A 20,232-nucleotide genomic window follows, 5' to 3' on the forward strand; every position below is an offset into this window, starting at 1 on the left:
CCAGCCACAGGCCCCCAGCCTAGCTGGGTGGCGATACGTGAGCCCAGAGGCTGCTTGCCGGGGCTTGTTCTTGTTAAGGACACAGGTGTCTTCCTTGAACTGCCTGCCCTTTGGTTTTGAACCTCACTGACATTAACAGCTCTCTCTCTGTGGAGGACACGAGTTTGGGGAGAAAGGCCTCCGGGCGTCACCCGCTTGGCTGCAGCTCAGGCCAGGCCCCCAGCCCCTGACAGGAGAGAGGATGTTGCCTCCACCCCCGGAGGGCGGGGCGGGCGGGGCGGCCTGGGGTTTCCCGGGGCCTGCCCGCCCCACCGTCTGAGTGCACTTCAAAGTGGCTGTGGGGGGGGCACGGGCCCTGGCACTTGTCGCCAGCCTCTCCCCTCAGGTCTAATTACTTCCACATGCGCCCAGAGCTTTGAAGCCCTGAGACTCCCTGTGGGAGGGGGGAGAGGAAGATGGGGGACAGAGGCGGGGAACGGGTACAGGAAGGAGCCAGTGGGGCTAAACTAGGGAGGACGGACGGGCTGGCCCCCTACCTATGCCACCCTTGGGGGAGGGGGCAGGGCTCCTGGGTGCCCATGGCAGTTGGGCAGATGTCCCTCCCCAGCAGGCCAGATCCCGCTGCTCCATGAGAGTCCTGACTCCGAGGTCACTGAGCCCAGAGCCCTTGGGGTGTTTCAATCCTAGGTTGACAAGTCCAGGCAGCTTTCAGAATTAATGGGAGGTAGGTGCTGGGGGGGGTGGTGGGGTGGTTGCTGGGCCCCAGAGGGCAGCCAAGCCTCCTAACTGGGCTCCTAACAGGTCCTGAACAGCCCTGACCTGCCTGGCCTGGGCCCTGGGGGCAGTGGTCCTTTCCACTGGCGTGACCCCTCTCCCTCTGAACAGCCCTGCCCACACATCCCTGGGCATCCCGGCCGGTCGGTGGCACCCCACGCCCACGGCAGCCCCATGGCAGAGGCACCATCCCAGGCGAGCAGCCACACGTGCGAGGGCTCCGATTTCACAGCCCCTCGAGCCCGGCCCACGGCAGGGTACTCACACATGCTCTTTGTTACTCTGTCCTCTCCCAGCTTTGAAGCAACTTGACTTTGGGTGATTAATGGCAACAGGAGGCTGTGCCTGGGGAGATGGCTCTGATTTATTGATGTTGCTTTGTTGAAAACAAATATATAGCTCAGGGAAACATCTTTTGATGGGAGTATCAGATGGCTAGAAGGTGACACATTAGCTTTGGTACCAGTGGCAGAACCACACCATTTTGTGGAGGACAGATGGGCTACCTGTTCAGGCGGGCGGGTCTCCCGCACCCGCTTCCCAGTGACCAAATGCTTCTCTCACACGGTGGGCGCCTGGCTGCCCCGGGGAGTGGCGTGGGCACCTGGCACCTGATCCTGTCAGCAACCCCTCCCCTCCACATGCTGTGTCGTGGCTGTCAGCAGCAGGCAGAAGGGATGACCTGGGGAAGAGGGGTGGTTTGCTGGGAGCTGGAGGAGAACGTTGTGGGTCAGCGGCTTCTGTCATGTCTGCAGCCAGAGGCCACGGCTCCCAACGGGTGGTCACAGTGAGGGTCGAAACCCTAGAAGTCCAGAAGCTGTGGGGGAGAGGCGCACTCAGAGCCTTATGGGTGTGGGCCACCCACCTGCTCCCAGCCCAGGCCCTGTTCCTGGAGGCCCACCTACCAGCTGAGGCAGCACCTTCTCCAGCTGCTCCACGTCCACATGGGCCAGGCCCTCTGCCTGGGCCTGCCGGACACTGCGAATGGCCGCTTCTGCCGTGATGCCGGGGGAAGAAAGGTAGAGAAAGCTGGGGGGGCTTGAACCCAGCCCCCCTGGGCCAGCCCTGGCTGTTCCCCACCCCTGTGCCAGCTGACAGCTCAGAAGACTGAGGCTGGGGCTTCTGAAATACAGAAATTTTCAGGGACAACGTGCTTGTGGGAAAATGGGAAAAAGGTGTCTTGATAGCCTCACTGAAAAATGAAAGGGATCACGCATGGTCCAGACAAGCCTGGGTGGGACCCAGAGGACATTATCGGGTCCCTCTGCTCACCTACAACGAAGATCTTGAGCAGCTCGGCCACAAGCTGCAGCGCATCCCCACTGACTGCAAGGCAAAGGCAGCAGGTTACAAGCATGCACTCTCCCTGCCACCCCACTCCGCCCTCACCACTTAGGACTAAGCTCAGGCTCAGGCTGGTGACCTCCGCCCTCTGTCTGGTCCACCCAGCCCTCCCCAAGGCCCTGGCTCCCGCAGAGCTGCAGCGCAGGGTCCCAACACCACCCCTGCCTCGGGCTCACACACCTTTGGTCTTCTTGTCTTTAAAGTGCAAGTGCAGCAGTTTGCTCACCAGCTCCTGGGGAATAGAGGGCATGTCAGTGAGCCGCTTCCCCCACCCCTCCTGCTGACCCTTTGGTCATTTCATTGCGGATGGGACGGGGTTATAATTTCCAGCTGGAAATGCTGTCTGTGGGGCTGGGTCTCCCCAGGGTGGAGGACTAGGCGTGGGGGGATATTTCCCTGCGAATGCCTCCAGGAGAGCCAGAAATCAGATGCGTGTGGCAGACACAAGGGAGCAGCCCAGGTGCCTATCCACTGCTCTGGGGCTCCAGTCCTCATGGTATCCAGGGTGGTCTTGTGCTCCTGCCCCCAGAGACAAGTTGCTTTCCCTACAGTGGGCCCCTTCACAGGCCTGCCCATGTCACTAACACTGCCTGGCTTTGCCAGACCCTGTTCTGAGCACAGCGCCAGCTCCATCCCAGGTCCCTCCTTGGGGCCTACAGCACAACACGGAGAAGGGTATCTTCCTGTAATGGGAAAGGGTACTGTGAGAACCTCAGAGCTGAGCAGGAGCCAGGCTCCTTTGTCAATGGGCAGTCAAGGTAGAGGACCCAGGGAGGTTGCTGAGGGTAGGGACCAGCTGGAAGGAGCTGTGAATGAGGAGCCCGCAGAGTGCCTGGGGAGGTAGGACAGCAGCAGTGGGTGCCCAGAAGCCAGGTGCCGTGCAGAGGTGAGCCGAGGACCCACCAGGCCTCCAGCCTTGGCCATGGAGATGGCACTGCCTCACCCAGTGCAGCTCAGCAAAGCTGGAGAGCAGAGGGGAGGGAGTGGACCCTGCCGGAGACCCAGCTCCGGAGGGGAAGAGCTTGCCACGGGTCACTTGGGCAGCGCTGAAGCAGCTTCACCCTTCCAGCTGTGACCACGGGAGCCTGGCGCCACCTGCTGGTCCTACTCACTGTGTACCTGGAGTGTTAGTCACTCAGCGGTGTCTGACTCTTTATGACCCCATGGACTGTAGCCTGCCAGCTCCCTGTCCATGGAATTCTCCAGGCAAGAATACTGGAGTGGGTTGCCATTCCCTTCTCCACGGGACCTTCCCAACCCAGGGGTTGAACATGGGTCTTCTGCATTGCAGGCAAATTCTTAACCAAGTGAGCCACCGGGGAAGCCTGTGTACCTGGAAAATACCAGGAAGGGCCCAGAAGGCTCTACCGCTCCACCAGCTCCCAGACCCAGGCGAAGAGCTAAATTAGTCGGATTGCTGCTGGGGGGCAGCTGCATGGGGTGGTCGTGACAACGGGATCAACACCAGCTGGGAGCAGAGATTCCCTAAACTTGCAGACGGGAGGATGGGACCTGGGACGTGGTCAGCCTTTGTCCCACTGTGTGGAGGCAACACAACCCCTTCTCCTCCCTGTCACCCTCAGGGGACAGCCCTGGTCATGGGTAATGGCCACAACCCCAGCTCTTGGTGATAAAGAGCGAAAATCCCCGCTAAGGACAGGCTGGACAAGGCAGCGCTCACAAGGGGCTGGGATACTCCTTCCCGCCCCAGGTTCACAAAGGCCTGACATCAAGGGCTCAGTGTCTTCTAACCTTAAGGCAGAGTATCAAAGTGAGAGTCAGATCACTCATAGCCAGCAGTGTATGGGAGGTGGCAGGCCTCCCTATCCATCCACCCAGAGCAGCACTCGCCAGGTGCAGAGCAAAGGGGCTTACTCTGGAAGTGGATGGCCTGGGTTTGACCCTAGTTCTGCTGATTTCTCCCACTGGCAAGTAGGGACAGTACTAGGTCCCATGTCCTAGGGTGTTGAGCATTACACGGGCTAATTCATGCCTGGTGCATATCCAGTGCCTGACTGCTGCGTGTGTTGCTAAGAAGAGCACTCGTAGAGCCAGCCCGGCTAAATCAAGACGCAAAGCACAGGGCTGGCGTGACAGGAAAAAGGTCAAAAAGAAGCTTTAGAATACGCAGCCGAGACTACCAGCGAGCTGGGCCGCATTGTGCTCTACGCTAAACCCTTGAGGGTGGAGAGTCCTGCCGTTCCCGTAGCCGCGGGGCGAGGGGCAGGGCGGCCCAGGCTCCTCTTTGAGCCTCTCTGCATTTGTGCCAGCACCTACCCCTGCGCGATTTCTGCAGACCCCCTCCGTCTGGCCACAGACCAGGGCGCCTATTCAACCTTCTGCTACCGGCCCACGGGACCACGGAGGACGAAGGGCGCTCGGGATGCGGGTCATTGCCGGATTCTGGAAACCGGCTCACCCTAGATGGCAGCGGGGGTGCCGGCTCAGGACCCGCACGTGAATCAGACAGGGAGCCGGAGCCGCAGCGTCCCCGCCGGCCCGTGCACATCCCCCAGCCGCGGAAACCTCGCCCGCAGCCCCCAGCCCGCCCAACCAGCACGCCCTCTCTCACTTTCCGGAAGACGGCTCCGGTTTCCTCCATGACCGCCACAAAAGCGCGCGCCCTCTGGAGCCCCGCCCCCGCCTCCCCAGCCAATCGACCCAGAGCGCGCCTCCCGGATCCCCGCCCTCGCACCGCCAACCAATGGGCCCGCCGCGCGCGCCCGCTCCTTCGCCTTCATTGGCCCGTGGTGAACGCCCTCCTCCGCAATGCCTCCTGGGAGTCGTAGTTTCTACGCCTTCCCGGCGCGCCCTGCTCTTCCTGGATACTGAGGCGCGCGGAGGCCGCGTACACCTGCGGCGAAAGAGCCGGGGTCAACTGCACGAGGGCTAGGGCCTTGGACCCAGGGCCCAGGGGTACGTCCGACGCCCGGACAGGCTCTGCCGCTGGAGGCTCCGCCCCCGAGGACGCCCAACTTCTCGGTCCCCGGCTCTTGCCGTCCCCTGAACATCACCTGCCCCTTCCCTCCTCCCTCCTGGGGCCTCCTGCCTGTTGGACCAACTCAGTTTGTTCCTTGTTTCTCGCCTGCTGAGGACTTAGGGTCTTTGTGCCCCCACTGAGCTGCCGGGGTCTCTGTAGGCCCCCATGGGAGAGGCCCTGCCGTACTGCCTTTCCCTGGCTTCCCGGCTCCAGCTGGTTTCTGGTGAGTCCTGTCTAGGAATTTTGGGGGAAGCCCTTCCTGCACTCCAGGGACATGGAGGAGTTCCGGCGCGCCTACAGCCGGCTGTGCAAGGAAAGTGGAACCGAACCCCAGGAGACTGTGCTACAGCAACTGCACCAGCTGCCGCAGGGCCGGCTGGACCTGGCCACACAGAGCCTGACAGTGGACACCTGCAGGGCTCTGGGCAAGCTGCTGCAGAAGGAGTCACTGCTGACAGAGCTCATCCTGAGTGACTGCATGCTGAGTGAGGAAGGTGGGCACCAAGGGCTGGCAGCGCCCAGGGCAGTCCTTGCAACTTCAGAGCTGGGGCTGGGTTCAAGCCCTTTGCTTCAGGGCCACCTCCCCTGACTGCTTTTGCACTGCTGCTTGTTAGCTACATATACCCCAGTCCTTGGTGCTTGGCACCTCTAGCAAAGAACCCTGTCCCACCTGATCTCTTTTTTTATTTTTGGTGAAGTTTCTCAGTTTCACTGTCATTAAAGCAACCCCTTTGGAAACCTGGGCGCAGAAGGCGATTTCTCTTTTTAATGGGAAAGCCCTTAGCATCCCCCAGCCTAGGAGAGTCCCACCGTGCTGATGAGCACAAGGGTCAGCAGCCTGACTCGGCACTGGAAGCTGTTTCAAACCTGACACAGAAGTGGGGGCCACGTGGACAGCCATCCTTCCCCTGTGCCTGGGGAGCTGCCCCAAGATGGAGCCGCCAGGGGTGGGGAGTGACTGCCCTGCTCTCTTACAGGGGCCACACTGCTGCTGCAGGGGCTGTGTGTCAACACTGCCGTACGGTTTCTGGATCTCAAGGTGGGTGGATCTGCACTCAGGGGCATGCCACCTGAGAGCAGGAGTAGAGAAGATACAGGTGTCCCAGCGACCAGGAGTCTGCACGGTGGCCAGAGACCATGTCTGTAAGCGCTCTGGGCACACAGGCTCCACACCTTTTTCTCATGGTCTCATGCCACGTGTGCTGGTATTCTGAGGGCAGAAATGTGAGTTCCAGAGCATTCTCACAAGCACACTGAAAGATCCTGCATCAGAAGGCCACTCTGGTCAGGGAAGGCAGAATCTGAAAGGAGCCACACGTCTGCCCAGAGCTCACCGTGGCCTCACCTGCTGCCTGACCAGGGTATTCAGAGCCCAGCCCAGGACACCGGGGAGTGACTGGATGGCCTCTTCCTCTCCCAGGGCAATAACCTTCGAGCAGCAGGGGCCGAGGCACTGGCAAAACTCCTGCGACAGAACAAGTCCATTCAGAGGTAGGGTGGCAGTCCCAGCCCCCAGCTCTCCCCGCAGCCCCTGCTCTCTCTCTGTGGTTCTGGGTTGGCTCTCCACGGGACATTTTTCTGCAACATGAGAGTTCACACCTTCATGCCAGTCTTCTCTGGTAGGGGGAAGGTGGGTATAAGCTACTCAGTTTCTGCCAGAGACACCCCAAGCCTGTGCTCCTCCTTGAGCCCACTGGATCCCATGGGAGGAGGATGCCCTTTGAGCTACGCACCTCACGTCCACCCTTCTGCAGCCTCACCCTGGAGTGGAACAACCTGGGCACATGGGATGAAGCCTTTGCCACCTTTTGCGGGGCCCTGGCGGCCAATGGCGCCCTGCGGCAGCTGGACCTCCGCAACAACCAGATCAACCACAAAGGCGCCGAGGAGCTGGCCCTGGCCCTGAAGAGCAATGCCAGCCTCCAGCAACTGGGTGAGGCTGCCAGCGCTGGCCTTCCCCACCCTCAGGGCAGGCAGGGAGGTCTTGCATCTCAGCCCTCCCAATGCTTCCTCTGTCCTCTCCCAGAAGGGAGGGGGTGGTGAGGAGGCGCACACTGAGCTGGGCTCCTGATCTGTGGCCGATCACAGGAAGTACCAGCGTCTTGGGCTAGGCCAGCCCTCCCACCCCTGGCAACACCACATTTCCTTCCAGACCTGCGCTGGAATCACATTGGCCTCCTTGGGGGCCGCGCCCTGGTGAACTGTCTCCCCAGTAACAGAACCCTGTGGAAGCTGGAGCTGGCTGGGAATAACATTCCGGGCGACATCCTCAGAGCCGTGGGTATGGGCACATGGGGCTGCTGGCAACTTTCACTGTTTGAAGCAGGGCATAGAGCTGATTCCCTGTTGACGGATCAGCTGGCTCACCCCTTAAAAGTCACATTTTGGCCTTTAACCTTTGGGCCAGAACCCACCGAGGGAGGGGCAGCTTGGGCTGGAACCATAAAGGCATCACAATAGTAGAGTGTTAGAAACAGAGGGAGCAGGAAGCAGGCACCAAGTAAGAAAGGGCAAAGGTGGGAGCCCGCAGAGTGCCAACGGCCCAGGCTCACCCACGGTCCCCTCCTCACACCACGGTCCCTTCTGTCATGACCCTCCACTCCTCCATCCCAGGCCTGCTGAGCACTCTGCCACTCCCCATGGCAACTTGTTCCACCAGCAGCACCAGCCCCTCAAGGGCCCAAGCTTGGGCTGGAATCTAGTGTGGGGTTACCACCTCCTGAATCTGCCCAACTCATGTCCTCTCCTGTTTCTTGGTTCTTGCACCTGCCTCTGAGTCACCCCAGTTGACAGCGTGGCCGCTTCTGGCTGGCCCCTCTCCAAATGCTGCCTGGATCTTTCCAGAACATGGGAGCTGAGCACGACATTCACCTCTTAAAAGTCACATATTGGCTTTTAACCTTTGGGGCAGAATCCAAATGCCCACCTTCTGTGACAGTTGAGCAACCTTTTCACCTCTTTCCATGTGCCTGTCCCCCCCACCAGGTGCCTCCCGGGCTCCTTGCTTCACTGTTGCCCCATCCCCTATCCCCACTGCCTCTGAGCCTCTCGCCTGCTAGTGCACTGAGCGGTCTGATCTGTGTGGTTAAGACATGGGGGTGGGCTGGCCGTTGGCCACTCCTGGGGCTCAGTCCCTCAGGAGACAACTTCGCTCTTTCCAACAGAGCAAGCCATGGACCACAACCAGGACCGGCAGACCGTCTTCCGGGAGAGTCAGGCCCGTGCCCAGGTGCTCAGCAAGGAGGTGCGGCACCTCCGGGAAGAGAAGTCCAAGCAGGTAAGGACAACGCTGCCTCTGACTGCAGGGCCTCGCCCCGCCCTGGCTGTGTGGACAGAGCCCCTCTCAGCCCCCATGCCACAGCCTTCTTCCCTCCCTCTGAGCCCTGGAGCCTCTCCAAGAAGCCAGTACCTAGGCCCGAGAGGCAGCCTCTTTTCTGATGCCTTTCAGCTGGGTGGGTGGGCTTCCCCTCTGGGCCTCCCTGTCTGGCAGCCACCCCCTCCTTGCATGAGGCTCAGCTCCTTGGTGTCCTGCTGCCTCAGTAAATGTCGGTCTCCTTTCTTGCCAACCGTGGGGAGTGAGCAGGCTCTGGGCCCTGATGGGCTCTGCCTGGCTCTGTCCCCAGTTTCTGGACTTGATGGAGACGATCGACAGACAGAGAGAAGAGATGGCCAGGAGCAGCAAGTGAGCTTGGCCCCGGTCCAGGGCAGGGCGGCAGTGCAGTGGGGGAACCTGGGGGTCCAGGTCCTGGCTCTGGCCTTGGAGTGACCTAAAGTGTGAACCTGGTCCTCTCCCCACGGACAAGAATGTAGGCTGTGTTTCCTGAGGGAGTTGGCTGGAGGGTTCGAGGCTCCACTGAGCACTGCCTTAGCCCACACCTGGGCATTGTGTGAGCATGAGGGGCAGCAGCCACTTTGGGGGGGGCTCAGACGACTCGGTTTTGGGCCCCTCGGACCCTCTTCTCTGTCTACAGGGCATCAGCTGCACGTGTGGGGCAGCTTCAGGAAGCCCTGAATGAGAGGCATTCCATCATCAATTCCCTCAAGGCCAAGTAAGGAGGGGCAGAGGGCAGGATGGGAGTATGAGGAGGTTTCAGAACACTTTAGAGACCTGCCCACAGGGCAGAGGAGGACCATCCTAATAGGGACTCAAGTTCCACTGCACAAATGAAGTCAGGGAAACCGCTAGGGTAGTTCCTGAGAAGGCTTTCTGGGAGGAGCTCCGACTCATCCACTTCCGGGCGCTGGGCACTGAGGGAGGGAAGGTTAAGCTTCGTCCACTTTCCCCAAGCCCCATCCCAGGCTCCCCAGAAGCCTGGTCCCACCCCCCCACCATCCCCTTACCTGGTTTTGCAAAAGCAAGTTCTTTTCACTGGCAGCAGACAAGTCTCTGAGGAGCCTAGACTAGCTCAAGGGGCACTAGCGGGGGCAGTGGCCTGGCAAGAATGACCTTAGCAAAGGCTAGAGGTTGGCTGGGGCGGTGCTGGCCCTTCCCTCCTTACAGACTGCAGATGACGGAGGCCGCCCTGGCTCTGTCAGAGCAGAAGGCCCAGGACCTGGGGGAGCTCCTGGCCACCACAGAGCAGGAACAGCGGAGCCTGGTGCAGAGGCAGGCCAAGGAGCACAGGCTGGAGCAGCAGGTGGGTGGGTGTGGGGTGGGGAGGCCGGGGGTGCGTGGTGGCAGATGGCCACTGACGCCCTTTTGCCGTGTTACCCCCAGGAAGCTGCAGAACGGGAGTCTAAGCTCCTCAGAGACTTGTCTGCTGCCAATGAAAAGAACCTGCTTTTGCGAAACCAGGTATGGGGTGGGGCTGGGGCCAGCCCCTGGGGCTTCGGGAAAGCAGAACGAAGCTTCCTCCCTCCGTGCCGACTTTGCAGGTGGATGAGCTGGAGCGGAAGGTGAAATCTCAGCAGGAGCAGCTGTTCCTGACCAAAACGGAGTTGACCAACACGACGGCTGAGCTGAAGATGCGGGCCATCCAGGCTGAAGGTCAGCACACCCAGGCCTGCTGCTGGGGCCTGGGAACCTGGGGCCCCCTGAGGAGTCCCACCCACACGCCTCCCCTGTGCTTCCAGAACGCCTGGAGCTGGAGAAGAACAGGTCCCGGCAGAGCTTGGAGGACGCGGAACATCTGCGCTTCAAGGAGGTGCCTTATCAGTTGTGTCGTCTGGGCTTTGCCCTCCCCGCGCCCCCGGGGCCTGCAGACATCTCAGTGGGGCACGGTGCTCCCAAGGCAGACTCCTGGCCGGGCTTCCCTCAACAACCTTGGGCTGCTGATGACAGTCCCGGCAGATGTCAGACCCAAACCCTCCCCACCGGTTTCTAGAAGGGACCCTGACTGACTGTGCCCAGGCCACAGTGCAGGCTGCCACCTGGGGTGCAGCACTGGGACCTGCCCTCCGTCCTAGCTTCCTTCGAAGCCACTTGGGGCAGCCTCCACTCGGAAGGAACAGGGTCCCCAAGATTCATCTGCCCCCCCAGGGTGGGGATCCCATGAGGGGAAACCTGGGGGGCCAGACTGCCAGCCCTGTCCCCACCTGCACCCGGGCAGGTGGAGCACATGACTCGCCACCTGGAGGACAGCGAGAGGGCCATGCAAGAGAGGGTGCAGAGGTTGGAGGCTGCGCGGCTGTCCCTTGAGGAGGTGAGCTGGGTGCCAGGCTCGGGAGGCTGGGTGTGGCTAGAAGGGGTCCCCGGGCAAGGGCCAAGGATGGAGCGGTTACTGTCTGTGGTGTAGGAGCTGAGCCGGGTGAAGGCCGCGGCACTCACTGAGCGAAGCCAAGCCGAGGAGGAGCTCATCAAGGCCAAGAACCAAGTCCGCCTGGAGGAGGTGAGCGCAGGGTCATGGCGCACTGCTTGCAGCACCCGCCGGGGAGAGAGCACTGAGGGGCTGGCATGAGCTGCCGGGCTTGCACAGCCCTTCGGGCTTAAGTGGGCATGACCAAGGCTGTCTCCAGGCTCTGTGGGAGGGACAAGGGAACAGGAGTTGCAGGGGTGCAGAAGAGTCAGACGAGGACACTCAGCCCATCAGTACCACCTCCAGCTCCCCTGCAAAAAGCCAGTGTGCTCCCTCCCCATGCTGGGGAAGGGGTTTGTCCCAAATGTGCAGCCTGTGACCACTTGGTGGAAGCAGGGGGCCAGATGGCAGGATGGTGTCAGCCTGGCACATGGGGGAGGCTCCTCATTCGAGTTGAGCCCATTCAGAGCAAGGCATATGTTAACTGTAGTGACAAAGTGGTTTCCACATTGCAAATATAAGCTCCCTTCAGCCTGAAGGGACAGGGGTCACTCCTCACAGGAGCTCAGAGCCACAGGCCAGAGAGCAGCTCACCTGTCCTTCTCCTGGGCCCACAGCAGCAGCACCAGGCTCACCTGGAGGAGAAGCTGCGGCTGCTGGCACAGGCACGAGACGAGGCCCAGAGCACCTGCCTGCAGCAGAAGCAGACGGTGGCCGATGCCCAGGCGCGGGCCAGCCAGCTGGGCATGCAGGTGGAGAGCCTGAGGCGGCGCCTGGAGGAGCTGCAGCAGGTAGCTGGGACACTGAGGGCTCCTGGTGCCCTGGACCGCCCCCCACCCCCACCCCCAGCCACCACCTCACACTCACCCCTCCTCGCCTGGCAGGAGCTGAGCAACAAGGACCAAGAAAAGGTAGCTGAGGTGACGAGGGTGCGGCTGGAGCTGCAAGAGCAGAATGGCCGCCTGCAGGCCGAGCTGACGGCCCAGGAAGCACTGAAGGAGAAGGCCGCGGCCCTGGAACGCCAGCTGAAAGGCGAGCTGAGCCCCAGGTCCCCCCACCCCTGGCATCGCTGCAGGGCCTTTCTTACTAGGACATCCCACAGGAGGAGGAGGTGGGCCGGGAGAGCTGAGCTTGGCCTAGGCCTTCGCTCCGGGAGGTGCTGGTAGGGGAGGCTGGGTGTGTGTACGCCCAGAGGACCCTGAGCAAACCCCACCACACCAGCCCCCTGTGGACCTCCGGGGCCCCCTTCCTCACTGAACTTCCTCTCCTGCAGTGATCGCGAGTGACCACCGGGAGGCGCTGCTGGACAGGGAGAGCGAGAATGCCTCTCTCCGAGAGAAGCTTCGCCTTAAAGAGGCTGAGATCGCCCGGATTCGGGATGAGGAGGCCCAAAGGGCCAGCTTCCTGCAAAATGCTGTCCTGGCTTATGTGCAAGGGTCCCCCCTGAGGACTTTGAGCCCCCAGAAGTGAGGGGGCAGGGAAAGTCTGAGAGCGGCAGGAAGGTGGCATCTGTCGGACATGTGTCTGACGCCTGCCCCTCCCTTCTTCACCAGGAACAGGCCACTGGCAAGTCTGGGCTCTTTGCGCAGAGTCTACAGCCAGTAACGTGGAAAATCAGTGCTGGGCAGGATCTGAGAGCAGGACAGCCGCAGCTTACAACCAGGGTGCCTGTCTGGGTGGTTGGGGTGGTCCAGAACCTGGCTGGCCAAGAGGGCCTTCCCCACTCTGTCATCCCCATCACAGGGAGTGACATGCCTGAGAACAGACCCAAGAAGGGAGGAGCAATGTGTGAACTCTCCCGGCCGCACCCACCGTGGTGCAGTCACCTTTCACAACCAGGAGCTCTGCAGGCCCAACTGCTCACCCCAGGGTATTTTGAAATACAGAATTTTGCACTTTGTGATACATTTTGGTTCCAGTGCCTTTCTCCCACATCAGTCTGTGCTCCCAAGCCCGGGCCCTGCAGGAAAGGCCAGCCCTCCAGGTGTGGCTGGGTCACCCCTTATAACTGCTACCAGGTGGGGATGGTCTGGCTACTGCAGCGGACAGGAGGGGATGTGGGCGCAGCGGGCTGCCGGCCTTGAGGGTCTCTGGTGACTGACAGCAAACATCCGAGTTTTCACCAGCTGCCTTTTGGTTGGAGGGTAGGTGGGCCCAGGCGGTACTCTGCCTCGAGGAAACCCTGTGCCTACCGACCGCAACCTGTCCAGGTGGTTGGGAGCCGCCTGCCTGCGCTGCCCTCGCCCCATGAAGTGGGTCACAGGGAACCGGGGAGGGCCTGCCCGGGCTCAGACTCGCTGAGGGGTTCGTTGTGTCCCGCCCCTCACCAGGTTTCTCTGCAAAGCGCGTCGGCCCGGGTTCGGGGCCGGTCTGCGCCCCCCGCCCGCCCTGCCGGCCGCGCTCGGCTGTCTCCGCGCCCGACGCTCGGCAGCGCTCGGCTGTCTCCGGCCGCTCGGCTCCGCGCTCGGCTCGGGTCCGCGGCCGCTGCGGCGCCGGGCATTTCTCCGCAGCTCGGCTCGCGGCCGCGCCCGCCCGGCCCGCGCCCATGCAGGCCATCAAGTGTGTTGTGGTCGGCGACGGGTGAGTGCACGGCGCGAAGGCCGCTCGGCCGGGCTTGCCTGGCGGGGTTGGCCCAGGGGATCCTCCCGGGCAGGGCGCGCGGCTCCGGGGCGCGGCCAGGGCGGAGGAGGCGGCGCGCGCACGGGCCAGGGATCCCGGCTGGGGGTCCAGGCGCGGCGGCCCGGATGCGCCCCCGACCGGCCTCTGGGCGCCCAGGGACCGGGCAGGGGCGGGAGGACGTGGTGGGGCGGGGTCCCGGCTATTCGCCGGGCGCAGGCCTCCAGCCCAGGCCCACCTGATGCTGCCAGCTGCTCGCGGCCCCGCCCGGCCTCCGGGTGGGTGGGGCAAGGGCTCTCACCTGGGCTGAACCCTCAGTGGGTGCCACCCTCCCGGTACCTGTCTGGGGCGCTGAGGCGGCTTGCCGCAGCCCGCACCCACCACTCTGTCCCCAAAGCCCACCTGCCCTGGTGCCCCTCCTCTGTCCCTCGTTCACTGCGGATCTGCAGGGCAGGCACCCCTGTCCCCACCCTGGGACCGTGGGAGGGGGCCGCCCTTGCTGAGCGGCGTGCAGAGGTGGGCCTGGGAGCAACGTGGGCTCGCCCTCTCTCCACAGCGCCGTGGGGAAGACCTGCTTGCTGATCAGCTACACAACCAACGCCTTCCCCGGAGAGTACATCCCCACAGTGTGAGCAGGCGGGCGGGTCCAGAGGTGGGGAGCTGAGGGTGTGGGCGCCTGTGCGCGAAGCTCCTCTGGGCTTCGAGGTGGGGCCCAAGTGGCCCTAGTCTGGGTTCCTGGGGTGGAGCAAGGTGCTGACAGAGCTCCAGGTGTGTGCAGACTGAGAACCCAAACACTGGCAGATCTCTCTGTTTCTGCAGTTTTGACAACTATTCTGCGAATGTGATGGTGGATGGGAAGCCAGTCAACCTGGGGCTGTGGGACACCGCCGGGCAGGAGGACTACGACCGCCTGCGGCCACTCTCCTACCCCCAAACTGTAGGGGACCACAGCGGGGCTTGCAGGGGCTGGGTGGCTTGGGTAGAGGCCCCGAGGGCCTGGTGCATGTGTGTGTTGGGGGCTGAGGCGATTCAGAGCCTTTTGACCCTTCCCACATGGTCCTTCCTTTCCTTTCTCCCAAGGACGTCTTCCTGATCTGCTTCTCCCTGGTGAGCCCAGCCTCCTTTGAGAATGTTCGAGCCAAGGTAGGGCAGGGCAGGAAGCCGGGTTGGTCTTCCTGGGAGGGGCGGAGACTGCCCAGAGAACTTGTCCTTACAAGGCAGGGTCTCTTGCCTGAAGGCCTGACAGAGGCAAATTGTCCTTTGGAGGCAGAAGAGATGCCTATTCCACTTGGGGTAGGGCTGGTGAGTGCAGCTCTCAGAGAAAGGAGGGCCCTGACTGAGACGCCCAGATGAGCTTGGAAGCTTCTTGGCAGCATATTTTTGTTCTTGGTCATTGCTTTACCAGACCTAATGGTTGCCCTGTGAAGCAAGAAGGGCTAAGTGTGGGTCTAGGCACAAGAAAGTGGCCCTTGAGAGCTGTGGCCTGCTCTGGGCCAGGCTGAGGGCAAGGCCCCCAAGGGTTAGGGATCAGAGCCTCCATTCCCACAGTGGTACCCAGAGGTTCGGCACCATTGCCCGCACACGCCCATCCTCCTGGTGGGCACCAAGCTGGACCTTCGTGACGATAAGGACACCATCGAGCGACTGCGGGATAAGAAGCTAGCACCCATCACGTACCCCCAGGGCCTGGCCATGGCCCGAGAGATCGGTGAGTGGGCCTGTCCAGGCCTGCTGGTGCAGGGAGGAGAGGAGTGTGCTCTGGGAGCCACAGCGTTAGCCTGTGCTCCGCCCCCGCCTTCGATGACCTCTCCTCACTGTCCCCTTTCTTGGCTGATCCCAGGTTCTGTCAAGTACCTGGAGTGCTCAGCCCTGACCCAGCGGGGCCTGAAGACAGTGTTCGATGAGGCCATTCGGGCTGTGCTCTGCCCGCCCCCTGTGAAAAAGCCAGGGAAGAAGTGCACGGTCTTCTAGAGCCCCCACTTCCGGAAGAGCAGCCCCCTCCTGCCTGTATCTGTTGTGTTGAGATGTGTCCTTGAGTCCGCTGTGGGGGAGTGGTGGGGGTGGGGAAAGGGAAGAAGCTTGGGGATGAGGCTGCTGCTCCAGGGGCGCTGCGGGGGCCATGGGGTCCTGTCTGCTCTGCCTCATCTTCGTGGGGACGCAGCTTCAGCCTCCCCTGGCCCCCACTGGAGGCCAGAAGGGAGCAGGGTCTCCCTCAGGCTGTGGGGCGGGTCCGGGGCAGCCCCAGGATGGGCTTCCCAGATGGGAGACTTTGGGGGGGGTGGGTTCTGTCCTTGTGCCCCATGATGGGGCAGCCCCTTCTTATTTTATACAATAAACCTTCATCATCTCCTGTTCTCGACTCACTACCTGCCCTGCCCGGGTCTCTCCCTGCCTACTCCTCCACCCTGGGGGTCCTAGGCCCCCAACCCCTGCCAACCAAGGGTACAGAGCAGGTACGCTTGACACTCCCCGCCCCCCAGCCCAAGGCCAGTTGAGCCCTCTCAGTCTCCATAGGAGGGACCCAGATCAAAGTGGGAGTGAGTGTGCTTGGCCCCTTCTGGATAAAGCAAGCCCCTCCTGTGCTGACCTCAGGCCTCTGGGAGGGCACAGCACCCCTCAGCAGCTCCCAGGGGTGGCGCAGTACAGTCTGCATTCAGGCCCTAGGGGGCCCTGTGGAGCCCAGGCCAAGGCCAGGGGTCACTCAACTGAGTGTTCACGAAGACACACCATCCAGAGGGAGGGCGTTGTGCAGCTGTGGAGGTGTGGAGAGGACAGGAGGGGTGGCAGACGGGTCAACAGTTTGGGTTTGCTGGGCAGACACAGTGGGAGGTGAGGGGCGGCCCGGCCTGTCACTAGGACTTCACCCCTGGGGCCTGCAAGGCACCACTCTGGGCAGATCTGTGACATGAAGCTAAGTGACACTCAGCTCCCCCGCAGTGGTGTGCAGAGGGTGGACAGCTGGATTTCAGGAATTCTGCTAGTGAGTTATTAAGTAACCACTGTTAAGAATTACATAAACTTGAAATCAGTTGTATTTTAAAATGAAATTAACAAATACTCAAAACCCATCACTTCCTAAACATTTTTGTACAGGTACTATTATCTGTGCTTTTGGGTTACTGTAAGCCTTTTGTGTCTGTGTGGTGAGGACAGCATGGAAAAGTGGAGGACAGACATCTCTGTGCCAGCTCCACCTCAAGGACATCAAACAGGAGGGAATATGTCACCATGGAAGCTGGCAAATTCTACAGCTGGATCTTGCGATGGACTATGCCCTGTACATGGTGAAGGACTCACAATGCTGAGGGGAATATTCTCTCAGTAACTGAAAACCACCACCTGATTCGGCAAAGAAGTCATTCAACCACGAACAAAGCAGTGAAGCTCCAGCCTGCTCAGCTCACTTTTGTTTTCTGTGCTGACTTAAGGAATACCAATGAACATTCACGTTAAAAACACCACCGCTTCCACCCTAGAGGCCTCCGGACAGGCCATCCTTGGTCAAATTCACTACCCTCCTTAGAAGCTGGCCTTCTGGAAGGTCCTACATGTCTGCCAGGGACTTAGCCAGGCCCGAAAATCTCTGGCAGGAGAGCCAGGCTGCCACTGGCCCAGGATGAGAGCTGTAAAGGTGTCTCTACCTGGGACTCGTCCCCATGCCCAGCTCTGAGCTTTGCATCTTCCAGCCACATGACTGCAGCCTAAGTGTGAGTGTGCAGGCTGGACAGAAAAATCATGTTTCCTGAAGAGATGGGGAAGGGGGATGGGGGTAAAGGTGGGTTCAGCATGGAACAGGGGTGTGTGGAGATGGAGGGGGCGCTTAGGTAGCCAGGAAGCCCCCATCCACTGGCACAGTGGAGCCTGTGGTCATGCTGCTGCGGTCACTGAGCAGGAAGAGGATGGTGTCCACCACGTTCTCCACCTCTGCGGGCAAGGTGCGGTTCAGGACGTGCCCGAAAGGAGCTGCCCTTCGTCCCTTCCTCCCACCCCTCACCTGAGCAGGCCACTGGCGTGACTCCCAGCCGGGCTCCCGGCCAACTCACCGGCAAACCTGCCAAGGGGGATTCGGTCCAGCATGGCCTTGGCCTTCTGAGGGTCACTCCAGGCGGCCTGGCCCATGGGTGTCATCACCACCGTGGGGTTGACTGCATTCACACGGATCTGCACTGGCACAGGCAGGGGGTCAACTCGGTGGGCTGAGGCTCTCTGAGCACAGGGACTGGGCGATGGGAGGCGTCCCACTGGGGCTCACCTTGTGTGGCCCAAGCTCCACAGCCATCACTTTGGTCAGTATGTCCAAGGCACCCTTAGTGGAGCCTGTGAGGAGGGACGGCACGTGTGGAGCCTGAGCTGCCTGCTCAGATGGGGGGTTGCGGGGGGGGGGGAGTGGGGGCAGGGCACAGCCCGGGCTAACTCACAGTAGACACTGTGGTTAGTCAGTCCCCGTTGGGAGGCCTGGCTAGAAACATTCACGATGACCCCTGGGGCTCCCCGAGCTATCAGGCCTCGGGCCACAATCTGAAATGGCAGAAGAAGGATGAGGCAGGGCTGGCATCACCCAGCAACCCCCACTTCTGCCCTGAAGCCAGCGCACCTGCGACACCTGGATGACCGCCCGAAGGTTCACATTGAAAGACCTGGAGGCACATGGACAGACCCTGGTCAGGGACTGAGGCCCTGCAGCAGGAGACAGCCCTTCCCCAGGGGCGCTCCTCCACCCCACCCCACCCCACCCCACCCCCGGCTTACATGTCATATGCCTCCTTGGTGACCTCCAGGAAGGGCTGTAGAAACGCCACAGCTGCATTGTTCACCAGCAGGTCCACAGGGCCAACACCTCCCAGCGCCTGCTCCGTGGCCTCCCAGTCAGCTAGGTCCACGCACACGGTCTCTACCCCGGGGCACTGTGTATATTATGTGGTAAGGGGGCACATCGACCAGAGACTCCATGCCCCGGAGGGGCTACAGCTGGGCCTCTCCCATTCAACGGAGAGGGACTGTGTTTTCGTGACCTTTCAGTCTCCCAGGGGTAGGGGCTTAGGGGTCTCAGGGGAACCAGTCGCCTTCTTGGGGCTCCCAGGGTGCTGTCGGGAGACAGTTAACTTGGCCTTTGGGCAACTCAACTCGGGGCTTCAGGATCAGGGATCTAGCCCCGCCTCCAGCCAGTCTACTTCCTCCCAGCACCAGAGCGCCTCTGGCCCAGCAAAGCAGCCATTTCTGCCTCCTCCTAAGTCCAGGGGGAGTCGCCGTTCTTCCGCGCGTCCGGCGAGGGGCGGGGGTGCTAAGAGTCCTTGGTGAGCCCCAGCGCCCAGCTCCCGTGTGTCCCTGATGGGCCGCCCTCAGCTCCCCGCTGCTGCCTTCTGGGCTGGGACAGGGCGGCGCCTACCTCGCGGACCAGGCTGTCCAGGTCGGCCTGGGTCCGGCTCACGGCCACCACTCGGGCGCCAGCCGCGTGTAGCGCCTTGACAATACTGCGACCGATGCCTGCGAGGAGCGCGGATGAGTGAGGGTACCCATCCCCGGCCACCTTTGCCCGCCCCCGGCCACCTCCCCAGGCCCACCTTTGCCCGCCCCCGTGACGAGCGCCTGGCGCCCCGCGAGTCTCAAATCCATGATGTTCCGGCAGCCACACTGGGAATCTTGAGCTGCGCTTCTGGGTTCAGAAGGGCGCGGGGCGGGGCGCGGGGCGGGGCCGGGAGAGGGGCGGGGCGCGGCGAGCCAATCGCAGGTTGGTGTCCTGCCGTGGGCGGGGATATTCAAATAGTGGTCTCCCCGCGGGGGCGATTGGCCGAAAGGAGTGGGCGCGGCCTAGGAGAGACACACGGGGTCCTCGCCTGACCGTGAGGCTGCTGCTGCTGCTAAGTCACTTCAGTCGTGTCCGACTCTGTGTGACCCCATAGACGGCAGCCACCACGCTCCCCCGTCCCTGGGATTCTCCAGGCAAGAACACTGGAGTGGGTTGCCATTTCCTTCTCCAATGCATGAAAGTGAAAAGTGAAAGTGAAGTCGCTCAGTCGTGCCCGACTCTTAGCGACCGCATGGACTGCAGCCTACCAGGCTCCTCCATCCATGGGATTTTCCAGGCAAAGTACTGGAGTGGGGTGCCATTGCCTTCTCTGTGAGGCAGAGTTTTGCCTTCTCTGTGGTCCTTCAAACCGGCAGGAAATAAGGTTAGCGGGCCCCGGCAGCCTTTTCCCCCTGCCAAGTAGGTTATTACAAAATCAATAAAACCAAATATGGTAATTTTTACCGGAAAGAAGGTGAAAGAGAACGCAGTGCTAACCCTTTTTTTGTTTCTGAGAAGAAAGGTTTGGCTAAAAGGATCACATGCTCCCCTCCCCCAGACCTGGGAGTAGCTCAGGCAAGCTCACTTGTATTGCTTAGAGCAAAAGGTTTGGACAAGCCTATAAGACATGACTGAGCGACTTCACTTTCACTTTTCACTTTCATGCATTGGAGAAGGGAATGGCAACCCACTCCAGTGTTCTTGCCTGGAGAATCCCAGGGACAGGGGAGCCTGGTGGGCTGCGGTCTATGGGGTCGCACAGAGTCGGACACGACTGAAGCGACTTAGCAGCAGCAGCACCAGTAGCATAAGCCTGAAGAAGAACTGATGCGAAGAACTGACTCCTTGGAAAAGACCCTGATGCTGGGAAAGACCGAAGGCAGGAGGAGAAGTGGACGACAGAGGATGAGATGGTTGGATGGCATCACCGACTCGATGGACATGAACTTGAGCAAGCTCCGGGATATGGTGCTGGTCAGGGAAGCCTGGTGTGCTGT

The 20,232-nt window shown here is 61.4% G+C and overlaps 4 protein-coding genes across 10 annotated transcripts; 2 read left to right on the forward strand and 2 right to left on the reverse strand.

The window, feature by feature from the left end:
- Positions 1–1,122: 1,122 nt before the first annotated feature.
- Positions 1,123–4,746, reverse strand: CENPX (centromere protein X). Of its 2 annotated transcripts, none has more exons than XM_086356681.1 (5): positions 4,691–4,746; positions 2,299–2,350; positions 2,047–2,100; positions 1,680–1,768; positions 1,123–1,591 (listed from the first exon to the last, which is right to left on the reverse strand). In XM_086356681.1, the coding sequence occupies exons 1-5, from the start codon at positions 4,718–4,720 to the stop codon at positions 1,577–1,579; spliced, it is 240 nt and encodes a 79-aa protein (XP_086212807.1). In that variant the 5' UTR covers positions 4,721–4,746; the 3' UTR covers positions 1,123–1,576. The 2 variants fall into 2 exon arrangements, with proteins under 2 accessions (XP_086212807.1, XP_086212806.1); XM_086356680.1 differs by having other exon boundaries at positions 4,538–4,746.
- Positions 4,747–4,932: 186 nt separating this feature from the next.
- LRRC45 (leucine rich repeat containing 45) lies at positions 4,933–12,738 on the forward strand. 2 transcript variants are annotated; one of them, XM_086356651.1, is made up of 17 exons: positions 4,933–5,592; positions 6,076–6,137; positions 6,519–6,589; positions 6,853–7,031; positions 7,251–7,379; positions 8,263–8,375; positions 8,722–8,780; positions 9,070–9,147; positions 9,600–9,735; positions 9,816–9,893; positions 9,974–10,085; positions 10,172–10,242; positions 10,648–10,740; positions 10,834–10,926; positions 11,451–11,624; positions 11,718–11,865; positions 12,107–12,738. In XM_086356651.1, the coding sequence occupies exons 1-17, from the start codon at positions 5,373–5,375 to the stop codon at positions 12,301–12,303; spliced, it is 2,013 nt and encodes a 670-aa protein (XP_086212777.1). In that variant the 5' UTR covers positions 4,933–5,372; the 3' UTR covers positions 12,304–12,738. The 2 variants fall into 2 exon arrangements, with proteins under 2 accessions (XP_086212777.1, XP_086212778.1); XM_086356652.1 differs by having other exon boundaries at positions 11,454–11,624.
- RAC3 (Rac family small GTPase 3) lies at positions 12,585–15,799 on the forward strand. Of its 2 annotated transcripts, none has more exons than XM_086356672.1 (6): positions 12,585–12,817; positions 13,164–13,413; positions 14,006–14,077; positions 14,530–14,592; positions 14,998–15,157; positions 15,290–15,799. In XM_086356672.1, exons 1-6 carry the CDS (start codon positions 12,585–12,587, stop codon positions 15,418–15,420), a joined length of 909 nt encoding a protein of 302 aa, XP_086212798.1. In that variant the 3' UTR covers positions 15,421–15,799. The 2 variants fall into 2 exon arrangements, with proteins under 2 accessions (XP_086212798.1, XP_086212799.1); XM_086356673.1 differs by lacking the exon at positions 12,585–12,817 and adding an exon at positions 14,269–14,386 and having other exon boundaries at positions 13,294–13,413.
- Positions 15,800–16,463: 664 nt separating this feature from the next.
- On the reverse strand, positions 16,464–19,082 carry DCXR (dicarbonyl and L-xylulose reductase). Of its 4 annotated transcripts, none has more exons than XM_086356674.1 (8): positions 19,011–19,082; positions 18,836–18,933; positions 18,199–18,353; positions 18,044–18,086; positions 17,868–17,967; positions 17,702–17,766; positions 17,493–17,610; positions 16,464–17,373 (listed from the first exon to the last, which is right to left on the reverse strand). In XM_086356674.1, the coding sequence occupies exons 1-8, from the start codon at positions 19,060–19,062 to the stop codon at positions 17,270–17,272; spliced, it is 735 nt and encodes a 244-aa protein (XP_086212800.1). In that variant the 5' UTR covers positions 19,063–19,082; the 3' UTR covers positions 16,464–17,269. The 4 variants fall into 4 exon arrangements, 3 of the variants coding, with proteins under 3 accessions (XP_086212800.1, XP_086212803.1, XP_086212802.1); XM_086356677.1 differs by having other exon boundaries at positions 18,977–19,082; XR_015147334.1 differs by lacking the exon at positions 17,868–17,967.
- Positions 19,083–20,232: the final 1,150 nt, after the last annotated feature.

The sequence above is a fragment of the Bos grunniens genome, chromosome 19, assembly GCF_055505025.1.
Source record: "Bos grunniens cultivar Pamir isolate PY7600 chromosome 19, Bosgru_T2T1.0, whole genome shotgun sequence".
Taxonomy (NCBI): Eukaryota; Metazoa; Chordata; class Mammalia; order Artiodactyla; family Bovidae; genus Bos; species Bos grunniens.